The following is a 23,496-nucleotide window of genomic DNA, read 5'->3' as shown; positions in this document are numbered from 1 at the left end:
ATGGCACAATGCATGCATTCTGCTAATTCTCAAGCACTTCACCATGATCCATACATACACTGAATATCCTTACCAACCAATCAACAACACAGTCACCCCTTTTTAATGAATTCCTCTGCAACACCATCCAAAGCCGCCGCCTTGCCTGCTTTTATCTTCTGCATAGCTTTCACTACCTCTTCTCTGTTTACCAAACCATTCTCCCTGACCCTTTCACCTCCCACACCACCCCGACCAAAACACTCTATATCTGCCACTCTATCATCAAACACATTCAGCACACATATATGATTATCATTATTATACTTAACCTCTGTTTCCTGCATCAGCGAGGTAGCGCCAGGAAAGAGATGAAGAATGGCCCATCCACTCATTCATTTATCTATTATGTTTAGTTGCTGTTTCCCACATCAGCAAGGTAGCACAAGGAAACAGATGAAGAATGGCCCAACCTCCACATACACATATGTGTACATAAACGCCAATACACACACATATACAAACATATACATTTCAACATATACATACATATAAATACACAGACATATACATATATACACATTTTGGGAAGGATCACAATTTTGTGTGTGATCAAGATATTCCTGAGTCCATGGGGAAAATGAAACACGAAAAGTTCCTAAGTGCACTTTCGTGTAATAATCACATCATCAAGGGAGACACAAGAGAGAAATATAAACATGTTTACCAAATGGTGTCCTAGCTTTGTCTCTTCAATGTATATCAACTGACTGTTATATTTCTCTCTTGTGTCTCCCCTGATGATGTGGTTATTACACAAAAGTGCACTTGGGAACTTTTCGTGTTTCATTTTCCCCCTGGACTCATAGGAATATATACACATGTACATATTCATACATGCTGCCTTCATCCATTCCCATTGCCACCCCACCACGCAGGAAATAGCATCTCACCCTCCCCCTCCAGCGAGGTAGTGCCAGGAAAAGACAAAAAGGCCACATTCGTTCACACTCAATCTCTAGTTGTCATATGTAATGCACCGAAACCACAGCTCCCTTTCCACATCCAGGTCCCACACCCCTTTCCATAGTTTACCTCAGACACTTACATGCCCTGGTTCAATCCACTGAAGCACGTCGACCCTGGTATACCACATCATTCCAATTCACTCTATTCCTTGCACTCCTTTCACCCTCCTGTATGTTCAGGCCCCGGTCGCTTGAAATCTTTATCACTCCATCCTTCCACCTTCACTTCAGTCTCCCGCTGCTTGTTCCCTCCACCTCTGACACATGTATCCTCTTTGTCAATCTTTTCTCACTCATTCTCTCCATGTGTCTAAACTATTTTAGCACACCCTATTCTGCTCTTTCAACCGCACTCTTTTTATTACCATACATCTCTCTTACCCTTTCATTACTTACTCATATGCACATATATATATATATTTTTTTTTTTTTTTTTTTTTTATACTTTGTCGGTCTCCCGCGTTTGCGAGGTAGCGCAAGGAAACAGACGAAAGAAATGGCCCAACCCCCCCCATACACATGTACATACACACGTCCACACACGCAAATATACATACCTACACAGCTTTCCATGGTTTACCCCAGACGCTTCACATGCCTTGATTCAATCCACTGACAGCACGTCAACCCCTGTATACCACATCGCTCCAATTCACTCTATTCCTTGCCCTCCTTTCACCCTCCTGCATGTTCAGGCCCCGATCACACAAAATCCTTTTCACTCCATCTTTCCACCTCCAATTTGGTCTCCCTCTTCTCCTCGTTCCCTCCACCTCCGACACATATATCCTCTTGGTCAATCTTTCCTCACTCATTCTCTCCATGTGCCCAAACCATTTCAAAACACCCTCTTCTGCTCTCTCAACCACGCTCTTTTTATTTCCACACATCTCTCTTACCCTTACGTTACTTACTCGATCAAACCACCCCACACCACACATTGTCCTCAAACATCTCATTTCCAGCACATCCATCCTCCTGCGCACAACTCTATCCATAGCCCACGCCTCGCAACCATACAACATTGTTGGAACTACTATTCCTTCAAACATACCCATTTTTGCTTTCCGGGATAATGTTCTCGACTTCCACACATTTTTCAAGGCTCCCAAAATTTTCGCCCCCTCCCCCACCCTATGATCCACTTCCGCTTCCATGGTTCCATCCGCTGACAGATCCACTCCCAGATATCTAAAACACTTCACTTCCTCCAGCCTCTCACCATTCAAACTCACCTCCCAATTGACTTGACCCTCAACCCTACTGTACCTAATAACCTTGCTCTTATTGACATTTACTCTTAACTTTCTTCTTCCACACACTTTACCAAACTCCGTCACCAGCTTCTGCAGTTTCTCACATGAATCCGCCACCAGCGCTGTATCATCAGCGAACAACAACTGACTCACTTCCCAAGCTCTCTCATCCCCAACAGACTTCATACTTGCCCCTCTTTCCAAAACTCTTGCATTTACCTCCCTAACAACCCCATCCATAAACAAATTAAACAACCATGGAGACATCACACACCCCTGCCGCAAACCTACATTCACTGAGAACCAATCACTTTCCTCTCTTCCCACACGTACACATGCCTTACATCCTCGATAAAAACTTTTCACTGCTTCTAACAACTTGCCTCCCACACCATATATTCTTAATACCTTCCACAGAGCATCTCTATCAACTCTATCATATGCCTTCTCCAGATCCATAAATGCTACATACAAATCCATTTGCTTTTCTAAGTATTTCTCACATACATTCTTCAAAGCAAACACCTGATCCACACATCCTCTACCACTTCTGAAACCACACTGCTCTTCCCCAATCTGATGCTCTGTACATGCCTTCACCCTCTCAATCAATACCCTCCCATATAATTTACCAGGAATACTCAACAAACTTATACCTCTGTAATTTGAGCACTCACTCTTATCCCCTTTGCCTTTGTACAATGGCACTATGCAAGCATTCCGCCAATCCTCAGGCACCTCACCATGAGTCATACATACATTAAATAACCTTACCAACCAGTCAACAATACAGTCACCCCCTTTTTTAATAAATTCCACTGCAATACCATCCAAACCTGCTGCCTTGCCGGCTTTCATCTTCCGCAAAGCTTTTACTACCTCTTCTCTGTTTACCAAATCATTTTCCCTAACCCTCTCACTTTGCACACCACCTCGACCCAAACACCCTATATCTGCCACTCTGTCATCAGACACATTCAACAAACCTTCAAAACACTCATTCCATCTCCTTCTCACATCACCACTACTTGTTATCACCTCCCCATTTACGCCCTTTACTGAAGTTCCCATTTGCTCCCTTGTCTTACGCACCCTATTTACCTCCTTCCAGAACATCTTTTTATTCTCCCTAAAATTTACTGATAGTCTCTCACCCCAACTCTCATTTGCCCTTTTTTTCACCTCTTGCACCTTTCTCTTGACCTCCTGTCTCTTTCTTTTATACTTCTCCCACTCAATTGCATTTTTTCCCTGCAAAAATCGTCCAAATGCCTCTCTCTTCTCTTTCACTAATACTCTTACTTCTTCATCCCACCACTCACTACCCTTTCTAAACAGCCCACCTCCCACTCTTCTCATGCCACAAGCATCTTTTGCGCAATCCATCACTGATTCCCTAAATACATCCCATTCCTCCCCCACTCCCCTTACTTCCATTGTTCTCACCTTTTTCCATTCTGTACACAGTCTCTCCTGATACTTCTTCACACAGGTCTCCTTCCCAAGCTCACTTACTCTCACCACCTTCTTCACCCCAACATTCACTCTTCTTTTCTGAAAACCCATACTAATCTTCACCTTAGCCTCCACAAGATAATGATCAGACATCCCTCCAGTTGCACCTCTCAGCACATTGACATCCAAAAGTCTCTCTTTCGCACGCCTGTCCATTAACACGTAATCCAATAACGCTCTCTGGCCATCTCTCCTACTTACATAAGTATACTTATGTATATCTCGCTTTTTAAACCAGGTATTCCCAATCATCAGTCCTTTTTCAGCACATAAATCTACAAGCTCTTCACCATTTCCATTTACAACACTGAACACCCCATGCATACCAATTATTCCCTCAACTGCCACATTACTCACCTTTGCATTCAAATCACCCATCACTATAACCCGGTCTCGTGCATCAAAACCGCTAACACACTCATTTAGCTGCTCCCAAAACACTTGCCTCTCATGATCTTTCTTCTCATGCCCAGGTGCATATGCACCAATAATCACCCACCTCTCTCCATCAACTTTCAATTTTACCCATATTAATCGAGAATTTACTTTCTTACATTCTATGACATACTCCCACAACTCCTGTTTCAGGAGTATTGCTACTCCTTCCCTTGCTCTTGTCTTCTCACTAACCCCTGACTTTACTCCCAAGACCTTCCCAAACCACTCTTCCCCTTTACCCTTGAGCTTCGTTTCACTCAGAGCCAAAACATCCAGGTTCCTTTCCTCAAACATACTACCTATCTCTCCTTTTTTCACATCTTGGTTACATCCACACACATTTAGGCACCCCAATCTGAGCCTTCGAGGAGGATGAGCACTCCCCGCGTGACTCCTTTTTCTGTTTCCCATTTTAGAAAGTTAAAAAAGTACAAGGAGGGGAGGATTTCTGGCCCCCCACTCCCGTCCCCTCTAGTCGCTTTCTACGACACGCGAGGAATGCGTGGGAAGTATTCTTTCACCCCTATCCCCAGGGATAATTATATTTTATTTATTTTATTATTATTTTATTATACTTTGTCGCTGTCTCCCGCGTTTGCGAGGTAGCGCAAGGAAACAGACGAAAGAAATGGCCCAACCCCCCCCATACACATGTATATACATACGTCCACACACGCAAATATACATACCTACACAGCTTTCCATGGTTTACCCCAGACGCTTCACATGCCTTACTTCAATCCACTGACAGCACGTCAACCCCGGTATACCACATCGCTCCAATTCACTCTATTCCTTGCCCTTCTTTCACCCTCCTGCATGTTCAGGCCCCGATCACACAAAATCTTTTTCACTCCATCTTTCCACCTCCAATTTGGTCTCCCTCTTCTCCTTGTTCCCTCCACCTCCGACACATATATCCTCTTGGTCAATCTTTCCTCACTCATCCTCTCCATGTGCCCAAACCACTTCAAAACACCCTCTTCTGCTCTCTCAACCACGCTCTTTTTATTTCCACACATCTCTCTTACCCTTACGTTACTCACTCGATCAAACCACCTCACACCACACATTGTCCTCAAACATCTCATTTCCAGCACATCCATCCTCCTGCGCACAACTCTATCCATAGCCCACGCCTCGCAACCATACAACATTGTTGGAACCACTATTCCTTCAAACATACCCATTTTTGCTTTCCGAGATAATGTTCTCGACTTCCACACATTCTTCAAGGCCCCCAGGATTTTCGCCCCCTCCCCCACCCTATGATCCACTTCCGCTTCCATGGTTCCATCCGCTGCCAGATCCACTCCCAGATATCTAAAACACTTCACTTCCTCCAGTTTTTCTTCATTCAAACTCACCTCCCAATTGACTTGACCCTCAACCCTACTGTACCTAATAACCTTGCTCTTATTCACATTTACTCTTAACTTTCTTCTTCCACACACTTTTCCAAACTCAGTCACCAGCTTCTGCAGTTTCTCACATGAATCAGCCACCAGCGCTGTATCATCAGCGAACAACAACTGACTCACTTCCCAAGCTCTCTCATCCCCAACAGACTTCATACTTGCCCCTCTTTCCAAAACTCTTACATTCACCTCCCTAACAACCCCATCCATAAACAAATTAAACAACCATGGAGACATCACACACCCCTGCCGCAAACCTACATTCACTGAGAACCAATCACTTTCCTCTCTTCCTACACGTACACATGCCTTACATCCTCGATAAAAACTTTTCACTGCTTCTAACAACTTTCCTCCCACACCATATATTCTTAATACCTTCCACAGAGCATCTCTATCAACTCTATCATATGCCTTCTCCAGATCCATAAATGATACATACAAATCCATTTGCTTTTCTAAGTATTTCTCAAATACATTCTTCAAAGCAAACACCTGATCCACACATCCTCTACCACTTCTGAAACCACACTGCTCTTCCCCAATCTGATGCTCTGTACATGCCTTCACCCTCTCAATCAATACCCTCCCATATAATTTACCAGGAATACTCAACAAACTTATACCTCTGTAATTTGAGCACTCACTCTTATCCCCTTTGCCTTTGTACAATGGCACTATGCACGCATTCTGCCAATCCTCAGGCACCTCACCATGAGTCATACATACATTAAATAACCTTACCAACCAGTCAACAATACAGTCACCCCCTTTTTTAATAAATTCCACTGCAATACCATCCAAACCTGCTGCCTTGCCGGCTTTCATCTTCCGCAAAGCTTTCACTACCTCTTCTCTGTTTACCAAATCATTTTCCCTAACCCTCTCACTTTGCACACCACCTCGACCAAAACACCCTATATCTGCCACTCTATCATCAAACACATTCAACAAACCTTCAAAATACTCACTCCATCTCCTTCTCACATCACCACTACTTGTTATCACCTCCCCATTTGCGCCCTTCACTGAAGTTCCCATTTGCTCCCTTGTCTTACGCACTTTATTTACCTCCTTCCAGAACATCTTTTTATTCTCCCTAAAATTTAATGATACTCTCTCACCCCAACTCTCATTTGCCCTTTTTTTCACCTCTTGCACCTTTCTCTTGACCTCCTGTCTCTTTCTTTTATACATCTCCCACTCAATTGCATTTTTTCCCTGCAAAAATCGTCCAAATGCCTCTCTCTTCTCTTTCACTAATACTCTTACTTCTTCATCCCACCACTCACTACCCTTTCTAATCAACCCACCTCCCACTCTTCTCATGCCACAAGCATCTTTTGCGCAATCCATCACTGATTCCCTAAATACATCCCATTCCTCCCCCACTCCCCTTACTTCCATTGTTCTCACCTTTTTCCATTCTGTACTCAGTCTCTCCTGGTACTTCCTCACACAGGTCTCCTTCTCAAGCTCACTTACTCTCACCACCCTCTTCACCCCAACATTCACTCTTCTTTTCTGAAAACCCATACAAATCTTCACCTTAGCCTCCACAAGATAATGATCAGACATCCCTCCAGTTGCACCTCTCAGCACATTAACATCCAAAAGTCTCTCTTTCGCACGCCTGTCAATTAACACGTAATCCAATAACGCTCTCTGGCCATCTCTCCTACTTACATAAGTATACTTATGTATATCTCGCTTTTTAAACCAGGTATTCCCAATCATCAGTCCTTTTTCAGCACATAAATCTACAAGCTCTTCACCATTTCCATTTACAACAATGAACACCCCATGTATACCAATTATTCCCTCAACTGCCACATTACTCACCTTTGCATTCAAATTACCCATCACTATGACCCGGTCTCGTGCATCAAAACCACTAACACACTCATTCAGCTGCTCCCAAATCACTTGCCTCTCTTGATCTTTCTTCTCATGCCCAGGTGCATATGCACCAATAATCACCCACCTCTCTCCACACACATTTAGGCACCCCAATCTGAGCCTTCGAGGAGGATGAGCACTCCCCGCGTGACTCCTTTTTCTGTTTCCCATTTTAGAAAGTTAAAAAAGTACAAGGAGGGGAGGATTTCTGGCCCCCCGCTCCCGTCCCCTCTAGTCGCTTTCTACGACACGCGAGGAATGCGTGGGAAGTATTCTTTCACCCCTATCCCCAGGGATAATATATATATATATATATATATATATATATATATATATATATATATATATATATATATACACACACATACACACACATATGCACATATACACACACACACACATACATATATATACATATGAAAAGTGTAAGAAACAATTTAGAAAACTGAAAATTCTCAATTAATATGGGTAAAACTGAAAGTTGATGGAGAGAGATGGGTGATTATTGGTGCATATGCACCTGGGCATGAGAAGAAAGATCATGAGAGGCAAGTGTTTTGGGAGCAGCTGAATGAGTGTGTTAGTGGTTTTGATGCACGAGACCGGGTTATAGTGATGGGTGATTTGAAAGCAAAGGTGAGTAATGTGGCAGTTGAGGGAATATTTGGTACACATGGGGTGTTCAGTGTTGTACATGGAAATGGTGAAGAGCTTGTAGATTTATGTGCTGAAAAAGGACTGATGATTGGGAATACCTGGTTTAAAAAGCGAGATATACATAAGTATACTTATGTAAGTAGGAGAGATGGCCAGAGAGCGTTATTGGATTACGTGTTAATTGACAGGCGCGCGAAAGAGAGACTTTTGGATGTTAATGTGCTGAGAGGTGCAACTGGAAGGATGTCTGATCATTATCTTGTGGAGGCTAAGGTGAAGATTTGTATGGGTTTTCAGAAAAGAAGAGTGAATGTTGGGGTGAAGAGGGTGGTGAGAGTAAGTGAGCTTGGGAAGGAGACTTGTGTGAGGAAGTACCAGGAGAGACTGAGTACAGAATGGAAAAAGGTGAGAACAATGGAAGTAAGGGGAGTGGGGGAGGAATGGGATGTATTTAGGGAATCAGTGATGGATTGCACAAAAGATGCTTGTGGCATGAGAAGAGTGGGAGATGGGTTGATTAGAAAGGGTAGTGAGTGGTGGGATGAAGAAGTAAGAGTATTAGTGAAAGAGAAGAGAGAGGCATTTGGACGATTTTTGCAGGGAAAAAATGCAATTGAGTGGGAGATGTATAAAAGAAAGAGACAGGAGGTCAAGAGAAAGGTGCAAGAGGTGAAAAAAAGGGCAAATGAGAGTTGGGGTGAGAGAGTATCATTAAATTTTAGGGAGAATAAAAAGATGTTCTGGAAGGAGGTAAATAAAGTGCGTAAGACGAGGGAGCAAATGGGAACTTCAGTGAAGGGCGCAAATGGGGAGGTGATAACAAGTAGTGGTGATGTGAGAAGGAGATGGAGTGAGTATTTTGAAGGTTTGTTGAATGTGTTTGATGATAGAGTGGCAGATATAGGGTGTTTTGGTCGAGGTGGTGTGCAAAGTGAGAGGGTTAGGGAAAATGATTTGGTAAACAGAGAAGGGGTAGTAAAAGCTTTGCAGAAGATGAAAGCTGGCAAGGCAGCAGGTTTGGATGGTATTGCAGTGGAATTTATTAAAAAAGGGGGTGACTGTATTATCGACTGGTTGGTAAGGTTATTTAATGTATGTATGACTCATGGTGAGGTGCCTGAGGATTGGCGGAATGCGTGCATAGTGCCATTGTACAAAGGCAAAGGGGATAAGAGTGAGTGCTCAAATTACAGAGGTATAAGTTTGTTGAGTATTCCTGGTAAATTATATGGGAGGGTATTGATTGAGAGGGTGAAGGCATGTACAGAGCATCAGATTGGGGAAGAGCAGTGTGGTTTCAGAAGTGGTAGAGGATGTGTGGATCAGGTGTTTGCTTTGAAGAATGTATGTGAGAAATACTTAGAAAAGCAAATGGATTTGTATGTAGCATTTATGGATCTGGAGAAGGCATATGATAGAGTTCACAGAGATGCTCTGTGGAAGGTATTAAGAATATATGGTGTGGGAGGCAAGTTGTTAGAAGCAGTGAAAAGTTTTTATCGAGGATGTAAGGCATGTGTACGTGTAGGAAGAGAGGAAAGTGATTGGTTCTCAGTGAATGTAGGTTTGCGGCAGGGGTGTGTGATGTCTCCATGGTTGTTTAATTTGTTTATGGATGGGGTTGTTAGGGAGGTGAATGCAAGAGTTTTGGAAAGAGGGGCAAGTATGAAGTCTGTTGGGGATGAGAGAGCTTGGGAAGTGAGTCAGTTGTTGTTCGCTGATGATACAGCGCTGGTGGCTGATGCATGTGAGAAACTGCAGAAGCTGGTGACTGAGTTTGGTAAAGTGTGTGAAAGAAGAAAGTTAAGAGTAAATGTGAATAAGAGCAAGGTTATTAGGTACAGTAGGGTTGAGGGTCAAGTCAATTGGGAGGTGAGTTTGAATGGAGAAAAACTGGAGGAAGTAAAGTGTTTTAGATATCTGGGAGTGGATCTGGCAGCGGATGGAACCATGGAAGCGGAAGTGGACCATAGGATGGAGGAGGGGGCGAAAATTCTGGGAGCCTTGAAGAATGTGTGGAAGTCGAGAACATTATCTCGGAAAGCAAAAATGGGTATGTTTGAAGGAATAGTGGTTCCAACAATGTTGTATGGTTGCGAGGCGTGGGCTATGGATAGAGTGGTGCGCAGGAGGATGGATGTGCTGGAAATGAGATGTTTGAGGACAATGTGTGGTGTGAGGTGGTTTGATCGAGTAAGTAACGTAAGGGTAAGAGAGATGTGTGGAAATAAAAAGAGCGTGGTTGAGAGAGCAGAAGAGGGTGTTTTGAAATGGTTTGGTCACATGGAGAGAATGAGTGAGGAAAGATTGACCAAGAGGATATATGTGTCGGAGGTGGAGGGAACGAGGAGAAGAGGGAGACCAAATTGGAGGTGGAAAGATGGAGTGAAAAAGATTTTGTGTGATCGGGGCCTGAACATGCAGGAGGGTGAAAGGAGGGCAAGGAATAGAGTGAATTGGAGCGATGTGGTATACCGAGGTTGACGTGCTGTCAGTGGATTGAATCAAGGCATGTGAAGCGTATGGGGTAAACCATGGAAAGCTGTGTAGGTATGTATATTTGCGTGTGTGGACGTATGTATATACATGTGTATGGGGGTGGGTTGGGCCATTTCTTTCGTCTGTTTCCTTGCGCTACCTCGCAGACGCGGGAGACAGCAACAAAGCAAAAAAAAAAAAATATATATATATATATATATATATATATATATGGGGAGGTGATAACAAGTAGTGGTGATGTGAGAAGGAGATGGAGTGAGTATTTTGAAGGTTTGTTGAATGTGTTTGATGATAGAGTGGCAGATATGGGGTGTTTTGGTCGAGGTGGTGTGCAAAGTGAGAGGGTTAGGGAAAATGATTTGGTAAACAGAGAAGAGGTAGTGAAAGCTTTGCGGAAAATGAAAGCCGGCAAGGCAGCTGGTTTGGATGGTATTGCAGTGGAATTTATTAAAAAAGGGGGTGACTGTATTATTGACTGGTTGGTAAGGTTATTTAATGTATGTATGACTCATGGTGAGGTGCCTGAGGATTGGCGGAATGCGTGCATAGTGCCATTGTACAAAGGCAAAGGGGATAAGAGTGAGTGCTCAAATTACAGAGGTATAAGTTTGTTGAGTATTCCTGGTAAATTATATGGGAGGGTATTGATTGAGAGGGTGAAGGCATGTACAGAGCATCAGATTGGGGAAGAGCAGTGTGGTTTCAGAAGTGGTAGAGGATGTGTGGATCAGGTGTTTGCTTTGAAGAATGTATGTGAGAAATACTTAGAAAAGCAAATGGATTTGTATGTAGCATTTATGGATCTGGAGAAGGCATATGATAGAGTTGATAGAGATGCTCTGTGGAAGGTATTAAGAATATATGGTGTGGGAGGCAAGTTGTTAGAAGCAGTGAAAAGTTTTTATCGAGGATGTAAGGCATGTGTACATGTAGGAAGAGAGGAAAGTGATTGGTTCTCAGTGAATGTAGGTTTGCGGCAGGGGTGTGTGATGTCTCCATGGTTGTTTAATTTGTTTATGGATGGGGTTGTTAGGGAGGTAAATGCAAGAGTTTTGGAAAGAGGGGCAAGTATGAAGTCTGTTGGGGATGAGAGAGCTTGGGAAGTGAGTCAGTTGTTGTTCGCTGATGATACAGCGGTGGTGGCTGATTCATGTGAGAAACTGCAGAAGCTGGTGACTGAGTTTGGTAAAGTGTGTGGAAGAAGAAAGTTAAGAGTAAATGTGAATAAGAGCAAGGTTATTAGGTACAGTAGGGTTGAGGGTCAAGTCAATTGGGAGGTGAGTTTGAATGGAGAAAAACTGGAGGAAGTGAAGTGTTTTAGATATCTGGGAGTGGATCTGGCAGCGGATGGAACCATGGAAGCGGAAGTGGATCATAGGGTGGGTGAGGGGGCGAAAATTCTGGGGGCCTTGAAGAATGTGTGGAAGTCGAGAACATTATCTCGGAAAGCAAAACTGGGTATGTTTGAAGGAATAGTGGTTCCAACAATGTTGTATGGTTGCGAGGCGTGGGCTATGGATAGAGTTGTGCGCAGGAGGATGGATGTGCTGAAAATGAGATGTTTGAGGACAATGTGTGGTGTGAGGTGGTTTGATCGAGTGAGTAACGTAAGGGTAAGAGAGATGTGTGGAAATAAAAAGAGCGTGGTTGAGAGAGAGCAGAAGAGGGTGTTTTGAAGTGGTTTGGGCACATGAAGAGAATGAGTGAGGAAAGATTGACCAAGAGGATATATGTGTCGGAGGTGGAGGGAACGAGGAGAAGAGGGAGACCAAATTGGAGGTGGAAAGATGGAGTGAAAAAGATTTTGTGTGATCGGGGCCTGAACATGCAGGAGGGTGAAAGGAGGGCAAGGAATAGAGTGAATTGGAACGATGTGGTATACCGGGGTTGACGTGCTGTCAGTGGATTGAATCAAGGCATGTGAAGCGTCTGGGGTAAACCATGGAAAGCTGTGTAGGTATGTATATTTGCGTGTGTGGACGTATGTATATACATGTGTATGGGGGGGGTTGGGCCATTTCTTTCGTCTGTTTCCTTGCGCTACCTCGCAAACGCGGGAGACAGCGACAAAGTATAATAAATATAAATAAAAATATATATATATATATATTTTTTTTTTTTCTTTGTCGCTGTCTCCCGCGTTTGTGAGGTAGTGCAAGGAAACAGATGAAAGAAATGGCCCAACCCACCCCCATACACATGTATATACATACGTCCACACACGCAAATATACATACCTACACAGCTTTCCATGGTTTACTCCAGACGCTTCACATGCCCTGATTCAATCCACTGACAGCACGTCAACCCCGGTATACCACATCGATCCAATTCACTCTATTCCTTGCCCTCCTTTCACCCTCCTGCATGTTCAGGCCCCGATCACACAAAATCTTTTTCACTCCATCTTTCCACCTCCAATTTGATCTCCCACTTCTCGTTCCCTCCACCTCCGACACATATATCCTCTTGGTCAATCTTTTCTCACTCATTCTCTCCATGTGCCCAAACCATTTCAAAACACCCTCTTCTGCTCTCTCAACCATGCTCTTTTTATTTCCACACATCTCTTTTACCCTTACGTTACTTACTCGATCAAACCACCTCACACCACACATTGTCCTCAAACATCTCATTTCCAGCACATCCATCCTCCTGCGCACAACTCTATCCATAGCCCACGCCTCACAACCATACAACATTGTTGGAACCACTATTCCTTCAAACATACCCATTTTTGCTTTCCGAGATAATGTTCTTGACTTCCACACATTCCTCAAGGCTCCCAGGATTTTCGCCCCCTCCCCCACCGTATGATCCACTTCCGCTTCCATGGTTCCATCCGCTGCCAGATCCACTCCCAGATATCTAAAACACTTTACTTCCTCCAGTTTTTCTCCATTCAAACTTACTTCCCAATTGACTTGACCCTCAACCCTACTGTACCTAATTACCTTGCTCTTATTCACATTTACTCTTAACTTTTTTCTTTCACACACTTTATCAAACTCAGTCACCAGCTTCTGCAGTTTCTCACATGAATCAGCCACCAGCGCTGTATCATCAGCGAACAACAACTGACTCACTTCCCACGCTCTGTCATCCACAACAGACTTCATACTTGCCCCTCTTTCCAAAACTCTTGCATTCACCTCCCTAACAACCCCATCCATAAACAAATTAAACAACCACGGAGACATCACACATCCCTGCCGCAAACCTACATTCACTGAGAACCAATCACTTTCCTCTCTTCCTACATGTACACATGCCTTACATCCTCGATAAAAACTTTTCACTGCTTCTAACAACTTTCCTCCCACACCATATATTCTTAATACCTTCCACAGAGCATCTCTATCAACTCTATCATATGCCTTCTCCAGATCCATAAATGATACATACAAATCCATTTGGTTTTCTAAGTATTTCTCACATACATTCTTCAAAGCAAACACCTGATCCACACATCCTCTACCAATTCTGAAACCACACTGCTCTTCCCCAATCTGATGCTCTGTACATGCCTTCACCCTCTCAATCAATACCCTCCCATATAATTTACCAGGAATACTCAACAAACTTATACCTCTGTAATTTGAGCACTCACTCTTATCCCCTTTGCCTTTGTACAATGGCACTATGCACGCATTCCGCCAATCCTCAGGCACCTCACCATGAGTCATACATACATTAAATAACCTTACCAACCAGTCAATAATACAGTCACCCCCTTTTTTAATAAATTCCACTGCAATACCATCCAAACCTGCTGCCTTGCCGGCTTTCATCTTCCGCAAAGCTTTTACTACCTCTTCTCTGTTTACCAAATCATTTTCCCTAACCCTCTCACTTTGCACACCACCTCGACCAAAACACCCTATATCTGCCACTCTATCATCAAACACATTCAACAAACCTTCAAAATACTCACTCCATCTCCTTCTCACATCACCACTACTTGTTATCACCTCCCCATTTGCGCCCTTCACTGAAGTTCCCATTTGCTCCCTTGTCTTACGCACTTTATTTACCTCCTTCCAGAACATCTTTTTATTCTCCCTAAAATTTAATGATACTCTCTCACCCCAACTCTCATTTGCCCTCTTTTTCACCTCTTGCACCTTTCTCTTGACCTCCTGTCTCTTTCTTTTATACATCTCCCACTCAATTGCATTTTTTCCCTGCAAAAATCGTCCAAATGCCTCTCTCTTCTCTTTCACTAAAAATCTTACTTCTTCATCTCACCACTCACTACCCTTTCTAATCAACCCACCTCCCACTCTTCTCATGCCACAAGCATCTTTTGCGCAATCCATCACTGATTCCCTAAATACATCCCATTCCTCCCCCACTCCCCTTACTTCCATTGTTCTCACCTTTTTCCATTCTGTACTCAGTCTCTCCTGGTACTTCCTCACACAAGTCTCCTTCCCAAGCTCACTTACTCTCACCACCCTCTTCACCCCAACATTCACTCTTCTTTTCTGAAAACCCATACAAATCTTCACCTTAGCCTCCACAAGATAATGATCAGACATCCTTCCAGTTGCACCTCTCAGCACATTAACATCCAAAAGTCTCTCTTTCGCGCACCTGTCAATTAACACATAATCCAATAACGCTCTCTGGCCATCTCTCCTACTTACATACGTATACTTATGTATATCTCGCTTTTTAAACCAGGTATTCCCAATCACCAGTCCTTTTTCAGCACATAAATCTACAAGCTCTTCACCATTTCCATTTACAACACTGAACACCCCATGTATACCAATTATTCCCTCAACTGCCACATTACTCACCTTTGCATTCAAATCACCCATCACTATAACCCGGTCTCGTGCATCAAAACCACTAACACACTCATTCAGCTGCTCCCAAAACACTTGCCTCTCATGATCTTTCTTCTCATGCCCAGGTGCATATGCACCAATAATCACCCATCTCTCTCCATCAACTTTCAGTTTTACCCATATTAATCAAGAATTTACTTTCTTACATTCTATCACATACTCCCACAACTCCTGTTTCAGGAGTACTGCTACTCCTTCCCTTGCTCTTGTCCTCTCACTAACCCCTGACTTTACTCCCAAGACATTCCCAAACCACTCTTCCCCTTTACCCTTGAGCTTCGTTTCACTCAGAGCCAAAACATCCAGGTTCCTTTCCTCAAACATACTACCTATCTCTCCTTTTTTCACCTCTTGGTTACATCCACACACATTTAGACACCCCAGTCTGAGCCTTCGAGGAGGATGAGCACTCCCTGCGTGACTCCTTCTTCTGTTTCCCATTTTAGAAAGTTAAAAAATACAAGGAGGGGAGGATTTCTGGCCCCCCGCTCCCGTCCCCTCTAGTCGCCTTCTACGACACGCGAGGAATGCGTGGGAAGTATTCTTTCACCCCTATCCCCAGGGATAATATATATATATATATATACATATATATATACATACACATACACACGCACATATACACACACACACACATATACATATATATACATATGAAAAAGTAAGAAACAATTCAGAAAACTGAAACTTCTAGCTTGAAATGAAATATATATATATATATATATATATATATATATATATATATATATATATATATATATATATATATATATATATATATATATATATACAACCATACATGCACATATACATACATATGCATATCAACACATACATAGACATATGAATATATACACATGTACATATTCATACCTGCTTGCCTTCATCCATTCCTGTCGCTACTCTGCCACATAGGAAATAGCATCGCTACTCCACACTTCAGCAAGGTAGTGCCAGGAAAACAGACAAAAAAGACCACATTCATTCACACTCAGTCTCTAGCAGTCATGTGTAATGCACTGAAGCCATAACTCCCTGTCCACATCCAGGCCCCGCAGACCTTTCCATGGTTTACCACAGACGCTTCACGTGCCCTAGTTCAGTCCATTGACAGCAAGTTGACCTTGGTATACCACACTGTTCCAATTCACTCTATTCCTTGCATGCCTCTCAACCTTCTGCATGCTCAGGCCCCGATTGCTCAAAATCTTTTTCACTCCATCTTTCCACCTCCAATTTGGTCTTCTGCTTCTCCTTGTTCCCTTCATCTCTGACACATACATCCTCTTTGTCAATCTTTCTTCACTCATTCTCTCCATGTCTGAAAACCATTTCAACAAACTCTCTTCTGCTCTCTCAACCACTCTCTTTTTATTCTGACACATCTCTCTTACCCTATCATTACTTACTCGATGAAACCACCTCACACCACATATTGTCCTCAAACATTTCATTTCTAACACATCCAGCCTCCCCCTCCTCCATACAATGCTATCAATAGCCCATACCTCACAACCACATAACATTGTTGGAACTACTATTCCTCCAAACAAACCCATTTTTGCCCCCTGAGATTACATTTTATCCTTCAACACATTCTTCATCGCTCCCTGAACCTTCACACCCTCCACCACCAAGTGAATAACTTCCCCTTCCATAGTTCAATCCACTGCTAAATTCACTCCCAGACATCTAAAACACTTCACTTCCTCCAATTTTTCTCCATTCAAACTTATATCCCAATTAACTAGTCCTTCAACCCTACTGAACCTAAATCTTGCTCTTATTCACATTTACTCTCAACCTTGCTCTTATTCATATTTACTCTCAACTTTCTCCTTTCACACACTTTTCCAAACTCAGTCACTAAAAGTTTATCATCAGTAAACAACAACTGACTCACTTCCACAACAGACTGCTTACTTGCCCCTCTCTCCAAAATTCTTGCATTTACCTCCCTAACCTTCCATGAACAAATCAAACAACCATAGGGACATCAGGCACCCCTGCTGCAAACCAACATTCACTGGGAACCAATCACTCTCCTCTCTTCCTACTTGTATACATGCCTTACATCCTTGGTTAAAACTTTTCAAAGCTTCTAGCAACTTAACTCAAACAGCATACACTCTTAAGACTTTCCAAAAAATATATCTTTATCAACCCTCTCATATGCCTTCTCCAGATCCATAAATGCTACATACCAATCCATGTTTTTCTAAGTATTTCTCACATACATTCTTCAAAGGAAACACGTGATCCACACATCCTCTAACTCTTCTGAAACCACACTGTTCTTCCCCAGTCCCCAGTCCCCTATCAATCAATACCCTCCTATATAATTTCCAAGGAATACTCAACAAACTTATGCCTCTGTAGTTTGAACACTCACCTTTATCCCCTTTGCCTTTGTACAATGGCACTACACATGCATTCTGCCAATCCTCAGGCACTTCACCATGATTCTTACTTACATTGAATATCCTTACCAATCAACAACACAGTCACCCCTTTTCTTATTAAATTCTACTGCAATACCCTCCAAACCTGCCACCTTGCCGGACTTTATTCTCTGCAAAGCTTTCACTGCCTCTTCTCTCTTAACCAAATCATTCTCCTTGATCCTCTCACTTCACACACCACCCTGACCAAAACACCCTATATCTGCCACTCTATCATCAAACACATTCAACAAACCTTCAAAATACTCACTCCATCTCCCTCTCACTTTATCACTATCTATTATCACTTCCCCAATTGTCCCCTTCACCGATGTCCCCATTTGTTCTCTTGTCTTATGCACATTATTTACCTCCTTCCAACACAATGCTCCCACTCATTTTCACTCCTTCCTTGCAAGTATTATCCAAACACTTGTCTTTTCTCTTTCATTAACAACTTTACTTCACCCCACCACTCACTACCCCCACCACTCACTACCCTTTCCAATCTGCCCATCTCCCACCTTTCTCATGCCACATGCATCTTTTACATGTGCCATCATTGCTTCCCTAAATACATCCCATTCCTCACCCACTCCTCTCATGTCATTTGCTCTCACCTTTTGCCATTCTACACTCAATCTGTCCTGGTACTTCCTCACATAAATGTCCTATCTAAGCACACTTACTCTCACCACTCTCCTCTCTCAAACATTCTCTCATTTTTTGAAAACCTCTGCAAATCTTCACCTTCATCACAAAATAATGGTGAAACATCCCTCCATCTGCCTTTCTTAGCACATATACATCCAAAAGTCTCTCTTTTACATGTCTATCAATTAACATTTAACCCAACAATGCCCTTCAACCATCTCTCCTTCTCACAAATGTATTCTTAGGTATATCTCTTTTTAAACAAGGTATTCCCAGTCACCAGTCTTTTTTCAGCACACAAATCCACAAGCTGTTCACCATTTCCATTCACAACACTGAATACCCCATGTACACCAATTATACCCTCAACTGCCACATTACAAGTATTAAGGAGATGGTCATGATTAGGGCTTTCAGAAGCCCGTGCCATCTCAGTTACCATAAGAAAAGACACATGAATGGGCACTGAGACTGTGTGTACTTGATGCATGTATGACAGTGTGAATCAAATTCAAGAAAGATATTACAGTAAAACAAATTTAAGTGACTTCTGATCCAACAAGAACAACAATACTAACTGTAAATACCATGAATATGAGGAATAATTAAAACTCAATTTTGACACATCTCCCAGACAAAAAATGCTTGAAAGCTGATAATTTTTTTGTGAATGATTTGCATAATATTTTCATCCAGAATACTTTATTCTTTGCTGGGACACTTTGGTCTGTGGAGAAAATGTAATACAAACCAGTATTTCCACTGTCTAGTAGTTCCACCATCATATCTGTTGACCCATCCTGACTCAGGTGACTCACTTTCAGCATGACCTTCGATCCGACGACAGGATGCCCATCTAGTGTCACCTCAGCAAACACAATCAGTGGTGTCGACTCAGGCTCAAGGGGAATATGACCATCATTATTAGTGTACAGCCTCACTTCTACTCCAATACTGTCTTGTTTTCTCTCATATAAGTCAACTCTTATTGTAAATGGAAATTCGATAGAACTGGTGAGAAACTTGAAAACATAAGTCAGCTCTCCATCACCTTCTTTCTCAACTACTGCCCAGAACCGCTGGTTTGTGTCCCTAATAATGTCTATTTCTTCACCAGCACGATTAGTTACCTCCACCACCTGCAAAGAAATGTAAAGTATCAAAAACTTGACATAAGTGAAATTCTTATAAAGTCCAGTTTCTTGAGGATATGACTGGAAGTGATTTTTCTTTTCTTAATAATCAATGTAAGTACTTGCACTACCACCAATGCATAAAAATAAGGGGACTGTCTTTTAGACATGGCAATATGTTCAGAATGAAATACATAGTGCCATACACTTTAAAGTTTTTTTCATACGTGATAGCTGTTTCCCTCATTAGCAAATTAGCGCTAGGAACAGATGAAGAAAGCTGCATTTGCTCATATCCATTCTCTAATTGCTTTGTATAATGCACCCAAACCACAGCTCCCTATCCTCAATCAAGCCCTACAGACCTTTGTATGTTTTCTCCTGCCACTTCACATGTCCTTGTTCAGTAAGGCAGCTCACCAATCCCAATAAACCATTGTTCCAATTTACTCTATCCAGTGCATGCCTTTCCCCCTCCTGCATATGTTCAGGCTCCAATCAAAATCTTTTTTACTCCATTCCCAAATCTCTGACTTGGTCTCCCCTTCAGCTTGTTCTCAACCTCTTCTCACTCATTCTCTCCATATGTCCAAGCCATTTCAACACACTCTCTTCTGTTCTCTCAACCACACTCACTTTATTACCAGCTAGAGGTAAAAACATTCTTGATCGTGTCCTAACCAGTAACCCAATCAGCTCTAGCAAAGTAGGTAAGAGTTTGTCAAACAAAAATCACAGTTTGAGTAGATCAGAGATAAATCAAGATTATGAAATAAATGACAACAAACTCTTGATCCCAGATTACGGGCAAGCAAATTTTGAAAACAGTAGACAAGAAATTCACAGTACCAATTGGAAAAAACTTCTTGATGTTTACAAAGTAGAGGAAATGTGGAATAATTCTAAACATGCAATACTCAAGATTGTAAACATACATATTCCATGAATTACAAAGAGAGCTTGCAATATTTCAAAAGCATTATGGATGAATAGGAGCATGGAAGGACTAATTCACCAAAAGCAGAAAACATAAGAAATTCAAATCAATGGGAACCAATGAAAATTGCCAAGAATTAATCAAAATCCAAAGAGAGTGTAACAAGGTCATAAGACACAGTAAAAGTGATGAAGAAAAAAGAATATCCTTCAAAGTTAAGAATAATCCTAAGGAATTCTTCAAATATATAAGATGAAGGAAGACAGTAAAAGAAGGAATTGTACCATTAAAAAATGAACATGGCACAGTAACTACTGACGACAAGTGTTTCAATATCTTATCTTTCAATTTTGAAAGAAAAAAGTTTTTGGTATTTTTCTCAGGAAAAGAAAATTCCTTTATAAACTCATTGTAAGGAGTATTTTTCATGCTGAATACAAATCTGGTGTTAAAATAGCATTAAGTCCTCTAAAATTTTTTTTTTTTTTTTGCTTTGTCGCTGTCTCCCGCGTTTGCGAGGTAGCGCAAGGAAACAGACGAAAGAAATGGCCCAACCCACCCCCATACACATGTATATACATACGTCCACACACGCAAATATACATACCTACACAGCTTTCCATGGTTTACCCCAGACGCTTCACATGCCTTGATTCAATCCACTGACAGCACGTCAACCCCGGTATACCACATCACTCCAATTCACTCTATTCCTTGCCCTCCTTTCACCCTCTGCATGTTCAGGCCCCGATCACACAAAATCTTTTTCACTCCATCTTTCCACCTCCAATTTGGTCTCCCTCTTCTCCTCGTTCCCTCCACCTCCGACACATATATCCTCTTGGTCAATCTTTCCTCACTCATTCTCTCCATGTGACCAAACCATTTCAAAACACCCTCTTCTGCTCTCTCAACCACGCTCTTTTTATTTCCACACATCTCTCTTACCCTTACGTTACTTACTCGATCAAACCACCTCACACCACACATTGTCCTCAAACATCTCATTTCCAGCACATCCATCCTCCTGCGCACAACTCTATCCATAGCCCACGCCTCGCAACCATACAACATTGTTGGAACCATTATTCCTTCAAACATACCCATTTTTGCTTTCCGAGATAATGTTCTCGACTTCCACACATTCTTCAAGGCTCCCAGAATTTTCGCCCCCTCCCCCACCCTATGATCCACTTCCGCTTCCATGGTTCCATCCGCTACCAGATCCACTCCCAGATATCTAAAACACTTCACTTCCTCCAGTTTTTCTCCATTCAAACTCACCTCCCAATTGACTTGACCCTCAACCCTACTGTACCTAATAACCTTGCTCTTATTCACATTTACTCTTAACTTTCTTCTTTCACACACTTTACCAAACTCAGTCACCAGCTTCTGCAGTTTCTCACATGAATCAGCCACCAGCGCTGTATCATCAGCGAACAACAACTGACTCACTTCCCAAGCTCTCTCATCCCCAACAGACTTCATACTTGCCCCTCTTTCCAAAACTCTTGCATTCACCTCCCTAACAACCCCATCCATAAACAAATTAAACAACCATGGAGACATCACACACCCCTGCCGCAAACCTACATTCACTGAGAACCAATCACTTTCCTCTCTTCCTACACGTACACATGCCTTACATCCTCAATAAAAACTTTTCACTGCTTCTAACAACTTGCCTCCCACACCATATATTCTTAATACCTTCCACAGAGCATCTCTATCAACTCTATCATATGCCTTCTCCAGATCCATAAATGCTACATACAAATCCATTTGCTTTTCTAAGTATTTCTCACATACATTCTTCAAAGCAAACACCTAATCCACACATCCTCTACCACTTCTGAAACCACACTGCTCTTCCCCAATCTGATGCTCTGTACATGCCTTCACCCTCTCAATCAATACCCTCCCATATAATTTATCAGGAATACTCAACAAACTTATACCTCTGTAATTTGAGCACTCACTCTTATCCCCTTTGCCTTTGTACAATGGCACTATGCATGCATTCCGCCAATCCTCAGGCACCTCACCATGAGTCATACATACATCAAATAACCTTACCAACAAGTCAACAATACAGTCACCCCCTTTTTTAATAAATTCCACTGCAATACCATCCAAATCTGCTGCCTTGCCGGCTTTCATCTTCCGCAAAGCTTTTACTACCTCTTCTCTGTTTACCAAATCATTTTCCCTAACCCTCTCACTTTGCACACCACCTCGACCAAAACACCCTATATCTGCCACTCTATCATCAAACACATTCAACAAACCTTCAAAATACTCACTCCATCTCCTTCTCACATCACCACTATTTGTTATCACCTCCCCATTTGCACCCTTCACTGAAGTTCCCATTTGCTCCCTTGTCTTACGCACTTTATTTACCTCCTTCCAGAACATCTTTTTATTCATCCTAAAATTTAATGATACTCTCTCACCCCAACTCTCATTTGCCCTTTTTTTCACCTCTTGCACCTTTCTCTTGACCTCCTGTCTCTTTCTTTTATACATCTCCCACTCAATTGCATTTTTTCCCTGCAAAAATCGTCCAAATGCCTCTCTCTTCTCTTTCACTAATACTCTTACTTCTTCATCCCACCACTCACTACCCTTTCTAATCAACCCACCTCCCACTCTTCTCATGCCACAAGCATCTTTTGCGCAATCCATCACTGATTCCCTAAATACATCCCATTCCTCACATAAATGTCCTATCTAAGCACACTTACTCTCACCACTCTCCTCTCTCAAACATTCTCTCTTTT

At 42.3% G+C, this 23,496-nt stretch overlaps 1 protein-coding gene across 1 annotated transcript in view; it reads right to left on the bottom strand.

Moving 5' to 3' along the window:
- Window positions 1–20,534, bottom strand: part of LOC139761749 (uncharacterized) — a 60,911-nt gene extending 40,377 nt beyond the window's left edge. Inside the window, exon 1 of the mRNA XM_071686179.1 lies at window positions 19,392–20,534. Coding sequence (XP_071542280.1) covers window positions 19,392–19,467 — 76 coding nt within the window. The 5' untranslated portion in view covers window positions 19,468–20,534. The remainder of the gene's footprint in view (window positions 1–19,391) is intronic.
- Between the last annotated feature and the right edge of the window lie 2,962 nt (window positions 20,535–23,496).

Source organism: Panulirus ornatus, chromosome 41, assembly GCF_036320965.1.
Source record: "Panulirus ornatus isolate Po-2019 chromosome 41, ASM3632096v1, whole genome shotgun sequence".
Classification (NCBI taxonomy): domain Eukaryota; kingdom Metazoa; phylum Arthropoda; class Malacostraca; order Decapoda; family Palinuridae; genus Panulirus; species Panulirus ornatus.
Note: the sequence above shows the minus strand (reverse complement) of the source record. Positions and strands in the feature narration are given on the sequence as shown.